General features: G+C 36.2%; 1 protein-coding gene across 8 annotated transcripts in view; it reads left to right on the top strand.

Annotated features, from left to right (window-relative positions):
• C6H2orf76 (chromosome 6 C2orf76 homolog) overlaps positions 1–17922 on the top strand; it is a 94310-nt gene that overhangs the window by 60245 nt on the left and 16143 nt on the right. For all 8 annotated transcript variants that reach the window (XM_060153029.1, XM_060153028.1, XM_060153021.1 and 5 more), the window contains one exon: positions 7119–7169. In XM_060153029.1, coding sequence (XP_060009012.1) covers positions 7119–7169 — 51 coding nt within the window. The remainder of the gene's footprint in view (positions 1–7118; positions 7170–17922) is intronic.

Raw genomic sequence — 17922 nt, 5'->3', positions numbered from 1 at the left:
GACGTGGGGCTCAGAACCTTCACTCCAGTGGGTGGACTTCTGTGGTATAAGTGTTCTCCTGTTTGTGAGTCACCCACCCAGCAGTTATGGGATTTGATTTTATTGTGATTGCGCCCCTACTGTCTCACTGTGGCTTCTCCTTTGTCTTTGGAGGTGGGGTATCTTTTTTGGTGAGTTCCAGTGTCTTCCTCTGTACTGTTGTTTTCTGACCACAGTGGAATTAGGTTAGAAATCAGTAACAGATATATCTCTGTAAAATCCCCAGGTACTTGGAAACTGAATAACACAGTTCTAAATAACCTATGGATAAAAGCAGAGAAAAGGGAAACTATTTTGGACTGAATAAAAATGTATACACAATTTTTCAAAATTTGTGGGAATCTGGTGAAACAGTACTGGGGAAAATTTATGGTACTAAAAATGCCTAATGTAAAAAAGAGAAGAGGTCTCAAATCAGTGATTTCAGCCCTTATGTTAAGAAACTAGAAAAATAAAAGCAAATTAAACCCAAAGTAAGCAGAATAAAAGAAATAAAAAAGATCATAGCAGAAAATAGAAAAACTATAGGGAAAATCAATAACAGCCAAAGCTGATCTTTGAGGTTAATAAAATTGATAAAGTGCTAGCCAGCCTAATCAGGAAAAAAATAAGAGAGAGAGAAGACACAGGTTATCAGTATTAGGAGTGAGAGTTGTTATATCACTACAATTCTCTACAGAGTTTGAAAGAATAATACAGGAACATTTTTAACAACTTTGTGCCATAAATATGTTATCCTAGGTACATGGAAAAATTCCTTGAAAGACTCAACCCAAACTACCAAATCTCACTAAACAGGAACAAACAACCTGAATAATTCTGTTTTTTAAAATGAACCGTAACTAAAATACATTTTCACAAAGCAAACTCCAGTCCCAGATGGCTTCACTGGTAAATTCTACTGTACATTTAAGGAAGAAATAATCTCAATTCTACAGAAACTCTTCCAGAAAATAAAAGAAAAGGAATTATTATTATTATCTCATTCTCTGAGGTCATCCTTATCCTGATATCAAAATCAGAGAAAGCAATTAGGAAAGAAAAAAAAAAGAAGCAGACAACCAATAACTTTTATGCATAAAGATGTAAAAATTCTTAATAAAATTTTAGCAAGTCAAGTCCAACAGTATTTAAAAAGGAATAATACATTATGCCCATGTGGGGTTTATCTTAGGAATGCAAGGATGGTTTACCATTCAAAAATCATTCAGTGTAATTCATCATATTATAGATTAAGAAAGGAAAACCATGTATTTATTTCAATAGATGAAGACAGAATGCTGCATCCACTTCTGTTAGAAACGTTCAGTAAAGTAGGAATAGAAGGGAACTTTCTCTACCTGATTAAGGATATTTATGAGAAACTGATACCCTACATCATACTTAATGGTGAAAAACTGAGGGCTTTTCTCCTATTATAAGGAAGCAGGCATGGTGTTTTTTAGAAATCACTTCTATTCAACACTGCATTGGAGGTTCTAGCCAGTTCAGTAAGACAAGAAAGAGAAATAAATGGCATCCAAATTAGAAAGAAAGAAAATGTCATTATTCACTGGTGACATGATTATCTATGTAGAAAATCCTATGGAGTCTATAAAAACAGTACTGGAACTAGTAAGTTGAGCTTAGCAAGGTTGAAGGATATAAATCAATATACAAAAATTAATTGTATTACTAGCAATATATAGTTGGAAACTGAAAAAGAGTAATAGCATCAAAAAATATGAAATACTTAGTGTATATTCGATAGAGCTGTAAGAACTTTACACTGAAAACTCCAAAACATCACTGAGAGAAATTTTAAAAGACCTAAGTAAATGGAGAGATAGACTGTGTTCATAGATCAGAAAACTCGATATGGTTAAGACACCATGACTCCTCAAAATAATGTGTGGATTCCAATGCCAATGAAAATCTCAACAGACTTTCTTTTTTCCTTCAGGTAATGTCAAACTTATCCTAAAGTTTATAAACAAGTTATTCTAACTTGTTCAGAAATTATAAGGAAAATAAAAAAGACCTATAATATATAAATATATAAATAAGTCACAAAAAGTTGGAAGACTTAACACTATCTGGTTTCATGACTTATTACTATAATGCTATATCAGGCAAGATAGTGCGTGTGGTATTGATATATAGATGGCATATATATCAATGAAAAATAGTCCAGAAATAGTCCTACACGTATATGTTTAATTGGTTTTTGAGCAAGGCATTTTAGGGGGAAGAGGTCCTCTTTCTAAAAAGGTGTTGGAACAACTGGATATCCATATGCAAAGAAATGAACTCAACTCTTACCTCCTACGATACACAAAAACAATTTTTGTTCAAGACCTGAATTTGAAAGCTGAAACCATAAAACTTCTGAAAGAAAACATAAGAGAAGATCTTAGGGACTGATTTTGGTAAAATTTCTTAATACAGCACAATAAACAAAAAAGAAAAAAACTTAGGCTTCATCAAAATTAAAAAGTTTTGCTTTTTAAAATATACTTAAGAAAATGAAGAGGCAAACCATAGACTTGGAAAGACTTTGTAAAACATATAAACAAGCGATTTGTGTCTAGAATAATAATAACTAGAAAAGAAACCAAGCTGTTACCACTCAGTAATAAGACATACAACCTAATTAAAAATGGGCAAAATATTTGAACACGCACTTCATCAAAGAAAATGTATGGATGACAAATAAGCATATTCAGTGATACTCATCATCACTGGTCTTTAGTGAAATGCAAATTAAAACCATAGTGAGAGCATAACACACCCACTAACATGACTAAAATGAAAAAATTTTAGAAATTAAAAACTAGTTTTCAGCTAGGATGTGGAAGAACTGGAACTCCTTATATGTTGCTAGTGGGAATGTTAAAAAGGTACCACTTTGGAAGATGATTTGGCAAATTCTTAACAAGTTAAACATGCACCTACCCTACAATCCAGCCAATTCCACTTGTAGGTGAAATGAAAATGTCTGTCCACGTATGAATACTCATAGCCTTATTCGTAGTGGTACAAAATGGGAAACACCCTTTTTCATAAGGAAGTGTTTGTTCTTTTTCTCCTCCTCTTCGAGCATTTTTATATGTAAAGCCTTTTTCTCACCATAATGTGTTTAACGTCTAATCTTTTCTTTTGCCACCACGGAAGATACCAGCTTTATCCTACCCTTCTTAGTGCAGCAGATGGGAGTTGGGAGGGCTGGATTCTAGTCCTGGTTCTTGATGCTTTGTGCTGACCACCTGCCTTCCTGAGACCTCAGGGTTCTTACCTGCCGATTAAAGGGATTAAACGATACATATTCACTCATGTATATTTTTGAGCACCTGCCATGTGCCAGGCACTCTTTTAGGTACTGGCAACATGATGAAGAAAATAGGCTGTAGTACTTGCTCTCACTGGAACCAGTATTCATTAACCTGTAATGTGCCAGGCACTGTCGTAGGTTTTGGGAAGACAGGCCACTGTGTCTTAATCTCCAGGAATTTATGAATTAATAGGAAAGAGAGACCAAACTAAGTAAACAGACAAAACTATAATTGTAAAAAATGTTATGAAGGGAAGAATGTGAGAGAAGACCCCTGTTTTAGTAGGGCTGTCAGGGGAGGCCTCTTTGTGGAGGTGACAGTTGAGCTGAGATCTAAAGAGAGAAAGAGAAAAGGGGCTCCTGTTCGCCTTTGTCCTTGTCTCTCCTCTCAGAAATCTAGACCAAACGTAAGGCAGTGATTTGGTGTCTTGACTGTAGACATCTCTAAGTGAAAACAGTTTCGTTGAGCTATCCGTTCTGTACCTCAGCCCTTTCTTCAGGGGTTTTCGCTGCCTAGTTCAGGGGATATAAATGGCAATAAATTAAATTTAATTCTCCTTTCCGATGTTTAGTCAATACTTCTTTGGCCCAGAATTCATAAGTAAGTGAGAAACAAAAGATAAAATGAGGGTCTGTGCTCTGCTAAGCCTAAGGCAGACGTTTCAGATGGGGGTCAGGCAGGCAAATTTGGACTTCAGACAGGTTTCCTTTGGCCTACAGTATTTTCAAGTCAGAAAAGTTCACCTGATCCCCCAGACTTTAGCGCAACAGATTAGAATGTATGGGCTGCAGCCCCCTTTAACGGGATGCTTGCTCGTACCTCACAGTCCCCTCCTGTTTGCCCAGCCTCATTTACTCCTGTCATCTGGTTGGCCTCCTGTGATTTTGTTTGTCAAAGAATCATCTCAACAGGTTTTTGTCTTGTGTTTAAACATGCCTGGGACTGGCCTGCTGTGAGTCTGATCTACTGGTGCAGCGGGCTGGGTGATTCTAATGTCGGCTGGTGAGACCATAGCCCTGGCTGTGAACATGCTGGGTTGGCCAAAGAGTGCCTTTGGTTTTTAAGTAAAAATAAAAGACACATTTTTCAGTTACACCAAGAACTTTATTGAACAACGTATTCACCATTTTGTTCCACTACCTTCTGCCATTTTTCAGGCAACTTCATGATTCCATCTTCCCAAAATTTTTTATCTTTTTGAGCAAAGAACTGTTCCTGGTGCCTTTTACAGTCTTCCAGGGAATTGACATTTTTTCCATTAAGTGAATTTTGTAAAGACTGAAATAAATGGAAATCCGAAGGTGCAGTGTCTGGGTGAGTACGGCGGATGAATCAGAACTTCCCAGCCAAGCTATAACAGTTTTTGCCTGGTCATCAAAGAAACTTGTAGTCTTGCATTATCCTGATGGAAGATTATGCATTTTCTGTTGACTAGTTCTGGATGCTTTTCGTCAAGTGCTGCTTTCAGTTGGTCTAGTTGGAATTAATCGTTTGGTTTCCTGGAAGAAGCTCATAATAGAGGACTCCCTTCTAATCTTACCATATACGCAACATCACCTTCTTTGGATGAAGACCAGCCTCTGGTGTGGTTGGTGGTGGTTCATCTCGCTTGTGCCAAGATCTCTTCCATTCCACATTATTGTACAGTATCCACTTTTCATCGCCCGTCACAATTTGTTTTAAAAACGGAACATTTTCATTACGTTTAAGTAGAGAATCACATGTGGAAATACGGTCAAGAAGGTTTTTTACGCTTAACTTATGTGGAACCCAAACATCAAAGCAATGAACAAAACCAAGCTGGTGCAAATGATTTTCAGCGCTTGATTTGGATATTTTGAGTATGTCGTCTATCTCCTGTGTGGTATAACGTTGATTGTTCTCAGTTCATGTCTCGATTTGATCGCTGTCAACCTCAGCTCGTTTACCCGACCATGGAGCATCATCCAGCGAGACATCTCCAGCACGAAACTCCACAAACCACTTCTGACAAGTTCGATCAGTCACAGCACCTTCTTCATACACCGTACAAGTCATTTTTTTTTTTGCGTTTCAGTTGCATTTTTATCTTTCTTGAAATAGTAAAGCATAATATGCTGAAAATGTTGCATTTTTCTTCCATCTTCAGTATTAAAATGGTTACACAAAAATTCACCAATTTTGATAAGTTTTTTAAAAAATGCACTCTGATATGACAGCTGTCACAATACAATCTAACAAAATTGTTTTGAATGAAGTTAAAGACAACTAAGTGCTACTAGAGCCATCTTACAGAAAAAACCAAAAGAACCTTTTGGCCAACTCAGTAGCTTTTTACAGGAGTCACAGGGAGCATGTGCTCTCAAGAGTGGTGACTTGTCTTGGTAACTTCTTATTTACCCTGTATCTGGAATATTTGGTAGTAGGTAGTTTAAATGCATATAACATAAATGAATAAATTATATTTTAATATTGGTATGTATTTGACCTTTAAAAGGTAAATGTACTTAAACAGTTTTCCTAGTTCAGATGTGTGGGATTTTTTAGAGTTTTCTTTGATAACACACTCCTGTGGTTTTAAGATCAAAATGTAAAAAGGAATAGAGTGAGAAGTCTCCTTGCCACTTATTTTATTATTTTTTTTTTAATCTTCCTTTTTCTTTTATTTATTTATTTATTTATTTATGGCTGTGTTGAGTGTTCGTTTCTGTGCGAGGGCTTTCTCTAGTTGCGGCAAGCGGGAGCCACTCTTCATCGTGGTGCGTGGGCCTTTCACTGTCGCTGCTTCTCTTGTTGCGGAGCACAGGCTCCAGACGCGCAGGCTCAGTGATTGTGGCTTACGGGCCTAGTTGCTCCGCGGCATGTGGGATCTTCCCAGATCAGGGCTCAAACCCGTGTCCCCTGCATTGGCAGGCAGATTCTCAACCACTGCGCCACCAGGGAGACCCCTGTCCTTGCCACTTCTGCTCTCTATCTGACCAGTGCATCTTGCTCCCTCCCATGAAAATATAAGCAAATGCAAACATATATTCTTATTTTTACCCCCTTTTACTTAAAAGGTGGCTTACTAAAAATAAGGCTCTGCCTTATGCCTCCTTTACTCTTGACATATCTTGAAGATCTTATCATATTAGTATAGAGCTTCTTCCTTATCCTTTTTTGTTTTTTACAGTTGAAAAATATGTTTAATTGTTTGGGCATATTATAGTTTATTTAGCAAGTACCCCCATTGAAGGATATTTGGATTTTTCCAGGCATTGCGAACAGTGCTACGGTTAGTACCTTTGTATGTATGGTCGTTTCATACACACATGCACAAGAGTGTGCAAAGTATATACCTCTATGGTAAATTCTCCAGGTGGAATTGCTAGGTCAAAAGGTATATGCATATGTAATTTTGATATATGTTACTTAATTGCCCTCTGTAGGGGTTGTGGTTTAATTATTATTTAAAACTAATTCTACTATTTGGGACACTGTTTAAAAATTTTTTTTACTTTGTTTTTGTTCTGTTTTCTTTGCTGAGTTAGAGTTGTTACATGGTAGGTTGTCTGAAATTTGGTAAGAGTATTAAGATCGTTCTAGATCATTGGTTTCCACTACTAACTTAACCCCCCCAAGGGGTTCTCAGATTCATGTGCTAAATGAACATCAACTATATAATAATGTCTCCCACATACATACTGTATATTTCAAATGTATAAGACGCTATTGTATAATAAAATGCTAATTCATTTAATACTATGTCTATTTGAATATTTTATAATAAAAATAATCTTTCTCTTACAGATATCCCTTTGAGGACCAGCCTGCCACCACCATTCAGAAACTATAAATATGGTAACCAATTTTTCTTAGTCTTTTAAGATATATATTAGTATAATTTCACATTAGTTTTATATTGATGTGAATTTTAAATTTGGTTTTCAAAAATGAATTTACTCTGTGTATATAAAAACCACTATGGAAGTTATTTAGAAATATAGGAATTCTAGGATATCATTAAATTGTAATTGTGTAGGGAAGTGTATGAATTGTATATTCCTCCTATTTGTGAGGAATAGCATGTTTGGCAAACTGTTTAAGATGAATTTCTTTGTCAGGTAATCAGAAAAGAAGAAATGATTAAAGACTAGGAATTATAAGAAGAGGTTTAACATTTTAGATGCCAGTAACTTGAGCATGTTACATAGTAATTTTATATGTTGCAATTATTGATTTTAAAATGTAGTAATAAGGCGAGAAGCTAGGTTTCATTATTTATTATAAAGATGGTACAGTTATTAACCTTCAGCATAGTGCCACTCACCAAACTTTGCATTTGAGACTTCACTTGAGAATTACAATACACCTAATAAATATTTCTGTTAATTGGTGCAGACATTTTTAAAGCATAAATTTTTTATTACCCTAGATCATTTTTGGAGTGGTTTTTAATTCTGCTGCCATTTGGTAGAGCAACTTCTGACCTAAAATACTTTGAAATCACAATCTTCACCGTGTGTATGCATTTTAATATCCAGAGACTAATTGTGAGGTCACAAGGGGTAGTCAAGCAGAAGTTAAAGACACTGAGTGGAAAGTACTTTGATTTATTGGACTTAAAGAATTTACATACTAAATATTGAATAAGAGAGAGGAATAAAAAGCATGATTAATTAAATATGAAACTTCTCCACTTTCGTCTTTCATGGCTTTCAAAGTATCATGCCTTGAAATATAACCTTAAACTTGAATCAGCCTGCAGATACCACTTAAAGTTAGCATAGCTACATATAGTTTCCCTTTTTGCGTGGTGTGGGTGTGTATTCAAACTTGTGTTCCATGTAAGTTATTTTAAAAGATCAGTTTTAGATCATGAAATCATCAAAATATCTGACTGTTAATCATCACGGTGGTAAATAATATATTCCTGTCAATTTCTTCCCTTTATGTATGTTAGTATTTGTTTTGTGTTTTTATGTGATCCTATATTGTGTGCTATATGTTTTTTAAAATTAATTAATTAATTAATTAATTTGGCTGCATCGGCTCTTTGTTGCAGTGCACGGGCTTCTCTCTCGTGGCGTGCGGGCTCAGTAGGTGGGGCGCAGGCTGTAGAGCACATGGGCTTAGTTGACCCGCAGTATGTGGTATCTTAGTTCCCTGACCAGGGATCGAACACACGTCCCTTGCATTGGAAGGCGGATTCTTAACCAGTGGACCACCAGGGAAGTCCCGGGTGCATATATGTTAGTGAGTGTAATCCTCTTCTTGTATTGAGCCTTTTATCATTATATAGTGTCCTTTCTTTCTTTATGGCCTTTGTTATAAAGTCTATTTTGTCTGATATAAGTATTTCCACCTCTGCTTTCTTGTCCTTTTCATTTGCCTGAAGTAGCTTTAAAAAATTTTTGGTTTTGTTTTATTTGTTTATTTTTTAATTGAAGTATAGTTGATTGACAATGTTATGTTAATTTCTGCTGTGCAGCAGAGTGACTCAGTTATACATATATATATACATTCTTTTTTATATTCTTTTCTATTATGGTTTATCCCAGTACATTGAATATAGTTCCCTGTGTTATATAGTAGGACCTTGTTGCCCATCCATTCTATACGTAATAGTTTGCATCTACTAACTCCAAAACTCTCAGTCCATCCCTCCCCCACACTGCTCCCCCTTGGCAACCACAAGTCTGTTCTCTATGTCTGTGAGTCTATTTCTGCTTTGTAGATAGGGTTCATTTGGGTCATATTTTAGATTCCACATATAAGTGATATCATATGGTATTTGTCTTTCTCTTTCTGATGACTTAGTGTGATAATCTCTAGTTGCATCCATGTTGCTGCAAATGGCATTGTTTCGTTCTTTTTTATGGCTGAGTAGTATCCCATTGTATACATGTACCATGTCTTCTTTATCCATTCCTCTGTCAGTAGACATTTAGGTTGTTTCCATGTCTTGGCTATTGTGAATAGTGCTGCTATGAACATAGGGGTGAATGTATCTTTTTGAATTATAGTTTTGTCCGGATATATGCCCAGGAGTGGGATTGTTGGATCATACGGTAGTTCTATTTTTTAGTTTTTTGAGGAACCTCCATACTGTTTTCCATAGTGGCTGCACCAACTTACATTCCCACCAACAGTGTAGGAGGGTTCCCCTTTCTTCACACCCTCTCCAGCATTTGTTATTTATAGACTTTAATGATGACCACTCTGACCGGTGTGAGGTGGTACTAGTTGTAGTTTTGATTTACATTTCTCTAATAATTAGTGATGTTGAGCATCTTTTCATGTGCCTATTGGCCATCTGTATGTCTTCTTTGGAGAAATGTCTATTTAGGTCTTCTGCCCATTTTTTGATTGGGTTGTTTGGTTTTTTATTGATGAGTTGTATGAGCTGTTTGTATATTTTGGAAATTAAGCCCTTGTTGGTTGCATCATTTGCAAATATTTTCTCCCATTCTGTAGATTGTCTTTTCATTTTGTTTCTGGTTTCCATTGCTGTGCAAAAGCTTGTAAGTTTGATTAGGTCCCATTTGTTTATTTTTCTATTGCCTATTGCCTTGGGAGACTGACCTAAGAAAACATTGGTATGATTTATGTCAGAGAATGTTTTCTTTTAGGAGTTTTATGGTGTATTGTCTTATGTTTAAGTCTTTAACCCATTTTGAGTTTATTTTTGTACATGGCGTGAGGGTGTGTTCTAACTTCATTGATTTACATGCAGCTATCCAACTTTCCCAGCGCCACTTGCTGAAGAGACTTTTTCCCATTTTGTATTCTTGCCTACTTTGTCAATGATTAATTGACTGTAGGTGTGTGGGTTTATTTCTTGGCTCTCTATTTTGTTCCGTTGATCCATATGTCTGTTTTTGTACCAGTATCACACCGTTTTGATTACTGTAGCTTTGTAGTATTGTCTGAAGTCTAGAAGGGTTATGCCTCCTGCTTTGTTCCTTTTCCTCAGGATTGCTTTGGCAGTTCTGGGTCTTTTATGGTTCCATGCATGAAATATCTTTTTCCATCCCCTCACTTTCAATCTATGTGTGTCCTTCACCCTAAAGTGGGTCCCTTGTAGGCAGCATACTGTAGGCTCTTGTTTTATTATCCAGCCTTTCACTCTATGTCGTTTGATTGGAGCATTTAGTCCATTGACATTTAAGGTAATTATCGATAGATGGGTATTTATTGCCATTTTAAACATTGTTTTCCAGTTGATTTTGTTTTTCTTCCTTGTTCCTTTTTCTTTTTGTTTTTCCATGGTAGTGGATAATGTACCTCTCATATTATTCTACCTTATTAACATTCTCTTGTCCTGTTATTTCTATACTACTCAGATGAATTGACAGGAAAAATGATACATTTATCTGTGAAGAAATTAGAGAACCGCCATGGCTTTGATAGATTTCAACTGACTGTCTTTATTTGGCTCTTTAACAATCTGCCACTTTGTGTTTGACAAGAAAGGCTGAAGTGTTACTTTCTCACCTGTCCTTGTCCTGCAGTATTGCTACACTCTATGGGATTGAACACACTGGGTGTTGGGGAGTGGAAAGGGCACAGACTCAGATTTCATTTTTGTTAGTTGCCATTTCTGTGCCCTTGGACAAAGGTCCAGTTCTCTCTGCCAGGCCACCAAGAGTCTGAGATTTCTCAGAGCCCTTCCTCCCATTTAATTGGCATCTACATCTATTACTGATTTACCCTGGCGAGACAGTGTGTTCATAAAGCACAGGGGATGTTGTTTTATTTCTAAATCCTTATCGTTTAGGCATGGTGCATGTGTGCAGTAAATGTTGATTGTTGTGCAGTGTGGGACTGCTAATCCTGTTTGTTTCTAAGGCTGTGCGAGATTAGATTAAACAATGCACGTGTGAACACATTACATACTCCACAAACATAAGATCTTGTTTTTATTTTTATGAGGTTGCTTTCCTCAAGGAATTTGCATTAAGGAAACAATATCCACAGAAGTTGTTTCTGTTAATAATGAAGATTATTTTTTTAAGAGGGAAAAACAAGTGAAAGAGATGATTTAACAAAGAAAGAGACATTAATACATCTTTTGCTAGCTTGTCATTTCTCCTTTCTTACCTTCTTCCCAAGTCTTACCAATTTCTGTTGGAGAGAAAAATCCGGTGAAAATTTCTTAAATTTTCTTCACCACATTTCTTAAAAATGTGGCCTCCTTCTTGTGGGGTTCTAGAACCTATCAGAACAAAGATATTTCTAATTTAAAGACTTGTTAACAAAATATATAGAACATGATTAACATTTGGCAAAGTCAAACTACAGTTTTGCAAGTTGATTGCAAGGTCCTTTTGTTTAAAAAAAAAAACTACTGTTGGCTTCTTTAGTCTCCAGTAACAAACTGATATATATTTGCAGTGAGAAAAAGAGTGTAATAGGTAACTCAGTATAATAGATAATTCACAAGTCACATTTGTTTATTTTCTTGTGTACATTGTAAGCTTATTTTTAGCAGTTGTGGCATATTTACATCCTAAGTGTGTGTATTTCACTTAGGTTAGATTTATTTTTATTTCTTAATAATACATATAGTCCAGGGATTAGGTTGACCTTATATTAAAAATTGCAATAGGTAATTGAAAGTTGACTATTTAAAATAATGGGTAATTCAGGGTGCTCGTTCTTAACTGAATAGGTGCCCTGTTCTTCTGTATTATTAGAACATAGTTAAATCAAGGTTTGTTGTTTTTAAACAGATATATATTTTTTATTCAAACAGAAAGTCACAAAAATTATAATCATCCTCATCAGTTCACTCAGTCCCATGTAATTAATTTTTTTTCATCTTGATCTTTTGTTAGCACTTTTATGAATTCATCAGTTTTCCATTAGAGTTCTGAAAATGCTTATTCATTCAGTTCAGCAGTATAGTCAGTTACCAGAAACCTGTGCTTGTCAGAGTCTTTTCCATGAATTCCTTGAAGATGAAACCCTTTTATAGGAACATTTTTGCAAAAGCATCAGAGTACACCCAGAACTGTCTGTAAATGACAAAAGACTTAAAAATGACCACGGTTAAAGATTTGATGAAAGTTCATAATAATGGATTTGACAAAGAAATTTAGTTATTTCTGAGATATACATTTTAAAATAATAACTAGAATTATGACTTATAACATTATACAAGAACATATAAGATTTTTAGGAATTTCATGTAATGTCTGAAACATTTATATTAACATATTTCCATACAAATAACCCAAAGAAAGTTTAGTATTAATTGCTTTTTGTTAATTTTTGAATTTTATTTTATTTGTATACAGCAGGTTCTTATTAGTCATCAGCTTTATACACATCAGTGTATACATGTCAATCACAATCGCCCAATTCAGCATACCACCATCCCCACCCCCGCTGCTGCTTTCCCCCCTTGGTGTCCATACGTTTGTTCTCTACATCTGTATCTCAACTTCTACCCTGCAAACCGGTTCATCTGTACCGGTTTTCTAGGTTCCACATACATGCGTTAATATATGATATTTGTTTTACTCTTTCTGACTTACTTCACTCTGTATGACAGTCTCTAGGTCCATCCATGTCTCAACAAATGACCCAATTTCATTCCTTTTTATGGCTGAGTAATATTCCATTGTATATATGTACCACAACTTCTGTATCCATTCATCTGTCGATGGGCATTTAGATTGCTTCCATGACCTGGCTATTGTAAATAGTGCTGCAATGAATATTGGGGTGCATGCATCTTTTTGAATTATGGTTTTCTGTGGGTATATGCCCAGTAGTGGGATTGCTGGATCATACGGTAATTCTATTTTTAGTTTTGAAGGAACCTCCATACTGTTCTCCATAGCAGCTGTATCAATTTACATTCCCACCAACAGTGCAAGAAGTTTCCCTTTTCTCCACACCCTCTTCAGCATTTGTTGTTTGTAGATTTTCTGATGATGGCCATTCTGACTGGTGTGAGGTGATACCTCATTGTAGTTTTGATTTTCATTTCTCTAATAATTAGTGATGTTGAGCAGCTTTTCATGTGCTTCTTGGCCATCTGTCTGTCTTCTTTGGAGAAATGTCTACTTAGGTCTTCTGCCCATTTTCAGATTGGGTTGTTTGTTTCTTTAATATTGAGCTGCATGAGCTGTTTATGTATTTTGGAAATTAATCCTTTGTCTGTTGAATCATTTACAAATATTTTGTCCCTTTCTGAGGGTTGTTTTTTCGTCTTATTTATGTTTTCCTTTGCTGTGCAAAAGCTTTGAAGTTTCATATGGTGCCATTTGTTTATTTTTGTCTTTATTTCCATTACTCTAGGAGGTGGATGAAAAAAGATCTTGCTGTGATTTCTGTCAAAGAGTGTTCTTCCTATGTTTTCCTCTAAGAGTTTTATAGAGTCTGGTCTAACATGTAGGTCTCAAATCCATTTTGAGTATATTTTTGTGTATGGTGTTATGGAGTGTTCTAATTTCATTCTTTTACCTGTAGCTGTCCAGTTATCCCAGCATCACTTATTGAAGAGACTGTCTTTTCTCCATTGTATATCCTTGCCTCCTTTGTCATAGATTACTTGACTATAGGTGCGTGGGTTTATCTCTGGGCTTTCTATCTTGTTCCATTGAACTATGTTTCTGTTTTTGTGCCAGTACCATATTGTCTTGATTACTGTAGCTTTGTAGTATAGTCTGAAGTCAGGGAGTCTGATTCCTCCCGCTCCGTTTTTTCCCCTCAAGACTGCTTTGGCTATTCGGGGTCTTTGGTGTCTCCATAGAAATTTTAAGATATTTTGTTCTAGTTCTGTAAAAAATGCCATTGGTAATTTGATAGGGATTGCATTGAATCTGTAAATTGCTTTGGGTAGTATAGTCATTTTCACAATATTGATTCTTCCAATCCAAGAACATGGTATATATCTCCATCTCTTGGTATCATCTTTAATTTCTTTCATCAGTGTCTTATAGTTTTCTGTATACAGTTCTTTTGTCTCCCTAGGTAGGTTTATTCCTAGGTATTTTATTCTTTTTGTAGCAGTGGTCAATGGGAGTGTTTCCTTAATTTCTCTTTCAGATTTTTCATCATTAGTGTATAGGAATGGAAGAGATTTCTGTGCATTTATTTTGTATCCTGCAACTTTACCAAATTCATTGATTAGCTCTAGTAGTTTTCTGGTGGCATCTTTACGATTCTATGTGTATAGTATCATGTCACCTGCAAACAGTGACAGTTTTACTTCTTCTTTTCCAATTTGTATTCCTTTTATTTCTTTTTCTTCTCTGATTGCCGTGGCTAGGACTTCCAAAACTATGTTGAATAATAGTTGTGAGAATGGACATCCTTGTCTCGTTCCCAATCTTAGAGGAAATGCTTTCAGTTTTTCACCATTGAGAATGATGTTTGCTGTAGGTTTGTCATATATGGCCTTTATTATGTTGAGGTAGGTTCCCTCTATGCCCACTTTCTGGAGAGTTTTTATCATAAATGGGTGTTGAATTTTGTCAAAAGCTTTTTCTGCATCTATTGAGATGATCATATGGTTTTTCTTTCCTCAATTTGTTAATATGGTGTATCACATTGATTGATTTGCGTATACTGAAGAATCCTTGCATCCCTGGGATAAATCCCACTTGATCATGGTGTATGATCCTTTTAATGTGCTGTTGGATTGTTTGCTCGTATTTTGTTGAGGATTTTTGCATCTATATTCATCAGTGATATTTGTCTGTAATTTTCTTTTTTTGTAGTGTCTTTGTCTGGTTTTGGTATCAGGGTGATGGTGGCCTCATAGAATGAGTTTGGGAGTGTTCCTTCCTCTGCAATTTTTTGGAAGAGTTTGAGAAGGATGGGTGTTAGCTCTTCTCTAAATGTTTGATAGAATTCACCTGTGAAGCCATCTGGTCCTGGACTTTTGTTTGTTGAAAGATTTTTAATCACAGTTTTAATTTCATTACTTGTGATTGGTCTGTTCATATTTTCTGTTTCGTCGTGGTTCAGTCTTGGAAGGTTATACCTTTCTAAGAATTTGTGCATTTCTTCCAGGTTGTCCATTTTATTGGCATAGAGTTGCTTGTAGTAGTCTCTTAGGATGCTTTGTATTTCTGTGGTGTCTGTTGTAACTTCTCCATTTTCATTTCTAATTTTATTGATTTGAGGCCTCTCTTTTTCTTCATGAGTCTGGCTAATGGTTTGTTAATTTTGTTTATCTTCTCAAAGAACCAGCCTTCAGTTTTATTGATCTTTGCTATCGTTTTCTTTGTTTCTATTGCATCTATTTCTGCTCTGATCTTTATGATTTCTTTCCTTCTGCTAACTTTGGGTTTTGTTTTTTCTTCTCTCTCTAGTTCCTTTAGGTGTAAGGTTAGATTTTTTATTTGAGATTTTTCTTGTTTCTTGAGGTAGGCTTGTATAGCTATAAACTTCCCTCTTAAGACTGCTTTTGCTGCATCCCATAGGTTTTGGATCGTCGTGTTTTCATTGTCATTTGTCTCTAGCTGTTTTTCGATTTCCTCTTTGAATTCTTCAGTGATCCCTTGGTTATTTAGTAACGGATTGTTTAGCCTCCATGTGTTTGTGTTTTTTACGTTTTTTTCCCGTGTAATTGATTTCTAATGTCATAGCATTGTGGTCAGAAAAGATGCTTGATATGATTTCAGTTTTCTTAACTTTACTGAGGCTTGATTTGTGACCCAAGATGGGATCTATCCTGGAGCATGTTTTGTGTGCACTTGAGAAGAAGGTGTCATCTGCTGTTTTTGGATGGAATGTCCTATAAATATCAATTAAATCTATCTGGTCTGTTGTGTCATTTAAAGATTCTGTTTCCTTATTTATTTTCATTTTGGATGATCTGTCCATTGGTGTAAGTGAGATGTTAAAGTCACCCACTATTATTGTGTTACTGTCGATTTTCTCTTTTATAGCTGTTAGCAGTTGCCTTATGTATTGAGGTGCTCCTATGTTGGGTGCATATATATTTATAATTGTTATATCTTCTTCTTGGATTGATCCATTGATCATTATGTAGTGTCCTTCGTTGTCTCTTGTAACATTCTTTGTTTTAAAGTCTATTTTATCTGATATGAGTATTGCTACTCCAGCTTTCTTTTGATTTCCATTTGCATGGAATATCATTTTCCATCCCCTCACTTTCAGTCTATATGTGTCCATAGGTCTGAAGTGGGTCTCTTGTAGACCGCATATATATGGGTCTTGTTTTTGTATCCATTCAGCAAGCCTGTGTCTGTTGGTTGGAGCATTTAATCCATTCACATTTAAGGTAATTATCGATAGGTATGTTCCTATGACCATTTTCTTAATTGTTTTGGGTTTGTTTTTGTAGGTCCTTTTCTTCCCTTGTGTTTCCCACTTAGAGAAGTTCCTTTAGCATTTGTTGTAGAGCTGGTTTGGTGATGCTGAATTCTCTTAGCTTTTGCTTGTCTGTAAAGCTTTTGATTTCTCCATCAAATCTGAATGAGATCCTTGCCGGGTAGAGCAATGTTGGTTTAAGTTCTTCCCTTTCATCACTTTAAGTATATCATGCCAGTCCCTTCTGGCTTGTAGAGTTTCTGCTGAGAAGTGTGCTATTAACCTTATGGGAGTTCCCTTGTATGTTATTTGTCGTTTTTCCCTTGCTGCTTTCAATAATTTTTCTTTGTCTTTAATTTTTGCCAGTTTGATTACTATGTGTCTCGGTGTGTTTCTCCTTGGGTTTATCCTGTATGGGACTCTCTGTGCTTCCTGGACTTGGGTAGCTATTTCCTTTCCCATGTTAGGGAAGTTTTTGACTATAATCTCTTGAAATATTTTCTCTTGTCCTTTGTGTCTCTCTTCTCCTTCTGGGACCCCTATAATGCGAATGTTGTTGCGTTTAATGTTGTCCCTGAGGTCTCTTAGGCTGTCTTCATTTCTTTTCTTTCATTTTTCTTTACTCTGTTCCACAGCAGTGAATTCCACCATTCTGTCTTCCAGGTCACTTATCCATTCTTCTGCCTCAGTTATTCTGCGATTGATTCCTTCTAGTGTAGTTTTCATTTCAGTTATTGTCTTGTTCATCTCTGTTTGTTTGTTCTTTAATTCTTGTAGATGTTTGTTAAACATTTCTTGCATCTTCTCAATCTTTGCCTCCATTCTTTTTCCAAGGTCCTGGATCATCTTCACTATCATTATTCTGAATTCTTTTTCTGGAAGGATGCCTATATACACTTCATTTAGTTGTTTTTCTGGGGTTTTATCTTGATCCTTCATCTGGTACATAGCCGTCTGCCTTTTCATCTTGTCTATCTTTCTGTGAATGTGGTTTTTGTTCCACAGGCTGCAGGATTGTAGTTCTTCTTTCTGCTGTCTGCCCTCTGGTGGATGAGGCTATCTAAGAGGCTTTTGCATGTCTCCTGATGGGATGGACTGCCGGTGGGTAGAGCTGGCTGTTGCTCTGGTGGGCAGAGCTCAGTAAAACTGTAATCCACTTGTCTGCTGATGGGTGGGGCTGGGTTCCCTCCCTGTTCGTTGTTTGGCCCGAGGCAAGCCAACACTGGAGCCTACCTGGGCTCTTTGGTGGGGCTAATGACAGACTCTGGGAGGGCTCATGCCAAGGAGTACTTCCCAGAACTTCTGCTGTCTGTGTCCT

The sequence above is a fragment of the Lagenorhynchus albirostris genome, chromosome 6, assembly GCF_949774975.1.
Source record: "Lagenorhynchus albirostris chromosome 6, mLagAlb1.1, whole genome shotgun sequence".
Lineage (NCBI taxonomy): Eukaryota > Metazoa > Chordata > Mammalia > Artiodactyla > Delphinidae > Lagenorhynchus > Lagenorhynchus albirostris.
The sequence above is the reverse complement of the archived record's forward strand: the minus strand, read 5'-3'. Positions and strand labels throughout refer to the sequence as shown.